General features: G+C 67.8%; 2 protein-coding genes across 2 annotated transcripts in view; both read left to right on the top strand.

Moving 5' to 3' along the window:
* Positions 1-100, top strand: part of EMIHUDRAFT_254012 (hypothetical protein) — a gene marked incomplete at both ends in the record, with an annotated part of 2577 nt that extends 2477 nt beyond the window's left edge. Inside the window, one exon of the mRNA XM_005781309.1 lies at positions 46-100. Within this exon, the coding sequence (XP_005781366.1) occupies positions 46-100 (55 nt within the window). The remainder of the gene's footprint in view (positions 1-45) is intronic.
* A 410-nt stretch (positions 101-510) lies between these two features.
* EMIHUDRAFT_460708 (hypothetical protein) lies at positions 511-1495 on the top strand (the record flags this gene model as incomplete). The annotated part of the gene is made up of 3 exons (XM_005781308.1): positions 511-1143; positions 1259-1372; positions 1443-1495. Coding segments are annotated over exons 1-3 (762 nt in total), but the record flags the coding sequence as incomplete, so codon positions are not given.
* Positions 1496-1517: the final 22 nt, after the last annotated feature.

Genomic DNA, 1517 nt, shown 5'->3' with positions numbered 1-1517 from the left:
CTGCCACCCCTCAGCCGCCTGCTTGAAGGCGTCGCGGTGCAGCAGGTCGGGGTTGGCGGCCTTGACCTTTGCGACCTCCGCCTTCATGAAGACGTTGTAGGCGCTGAGAGCACGCGGCACGCCGGGCGCGCCGCTGCCCTCCTTCTCAATCTTGCGCTTGCGGCTCCGCTTCGCGGCGCCGCTCTGCAGGGAAGGCTGCAGCGCCGCCGGCTGCACCTGCACGGCAAAGACGCCCTTGCACTCGCTGCACTGCACCGACGTGATGCCCTCGGGGAGCTTGACCTGCAGGTGCTGGGCGCAGCTCGGGCAGGTGACCTGAAACCACTGCAGGAGGCCTGCATACAGCGTGGACATCTAGGGCGCGCGACGGTGTCACTTGGTTCTGTCGCTTGTCATGTTGAGGCCTAGCGTTTTTTCTTGCGCGAGGTTGACCTCTGTCGTTGTCGTCTGTCTCTGTCATTGTTGCCCGCGCGTTTCTCTTTCTTTCTGCGTGCGTCTCTTTCATCGGCGCCAGTAGTCGGGCCAGCTGTCGGGCCAAACACCACCATGCTCTCCCTCCCGCCTCTCGCCTCTGTCGCGCTCGACAACGGCGTCGCACGCACGCCTCCGATGGGCTGGATGACGTGGGAGCGCTTCCGCTGCACCGCCGACGGCGGCGACGTGGCGGGCGGCGGCGCGTCTCAGCCCAGCTGTGCCGAGGACCCGGAGAACTGCATTTCGGAACGGCTGGTTCGGCAGCACGCCGAGATCATGGCGCGGCCGGAATGGAGGGGCGCGGGCTACGAGTACCTAAACATCGACGACTGCTGGGAGAATTGGAGCCGCTCGCCGGGCGGCAAGCTGGCGCCCAACTCGACTCGCTTTCCGCACGGCATGAGGGCGCTTGCCGACTACGTGCACTCGCTCGGGCTCAAGCTCGGCACGTACAACGACATGGGCACCGAGACGTGCGGTGGCTACCCCGGCGAGTGCAAGGACGAGAGCTGCTCGCTGCCGGGCTACATGGGTGTCGACGCGGCGACCTACGCGGGGTGGGGGATCGACTCGCTCAAGATGGACGGCTGCCACTCGGTGCACACGCACGGCGTGCTCGACCCGGCGTACCGCTGCATGGGCGAGGCGCTCAACCGGACGGGCCGGCCGGTCCTCTACTCGTGCTCGTGGCCAGACTACATCCGGACGGCGCCTTGTCCGCGCCTCGAGGCGGCGCTGGAGGCACTCGCGCTCGACGCGGCACGCGGCACGCTCGAGCGCGTAGGCGAAGGGCGAGGCGCCGGTCAACTACACCGAGACTGCGGCGCGGTGCAACATGTGGCGGATGTACAACGACATCCAGGACTCTTACGAGTCGGTGAGCGGCATCGTCGACTGGGTTTGGGGACCCGCTGCCGGTCGCTGCTCCTCGCCCGCGCCTCCTCGTCACGCCCTCGTGCTGTGAACAGGTGGGCGACCACGCCGAGGCCAACGGCATGCTGGCCGCGCAGGGGCCCGGCGCGTGGAACGACCCCGACATGCTG

This window comes from Emiliania huxleyi (genome assembly GCF_000372725.1).
Source record: "Emiliania huxleyi CCMP1516 chromosome Unknown EMIHUscaffold_2034, whole genome shotgun sequence".
Taxonomy (NCBI): Eukaryota; Haptophyta; order Isochrysidales; family Noelaerhabdaceae; genus Emiliania; species Emiliania huxleyi.
Note: the sequence above shows the minus strand (reverse complement) of the source record. Positions and strands in the feature narration are given on the sequence as shown.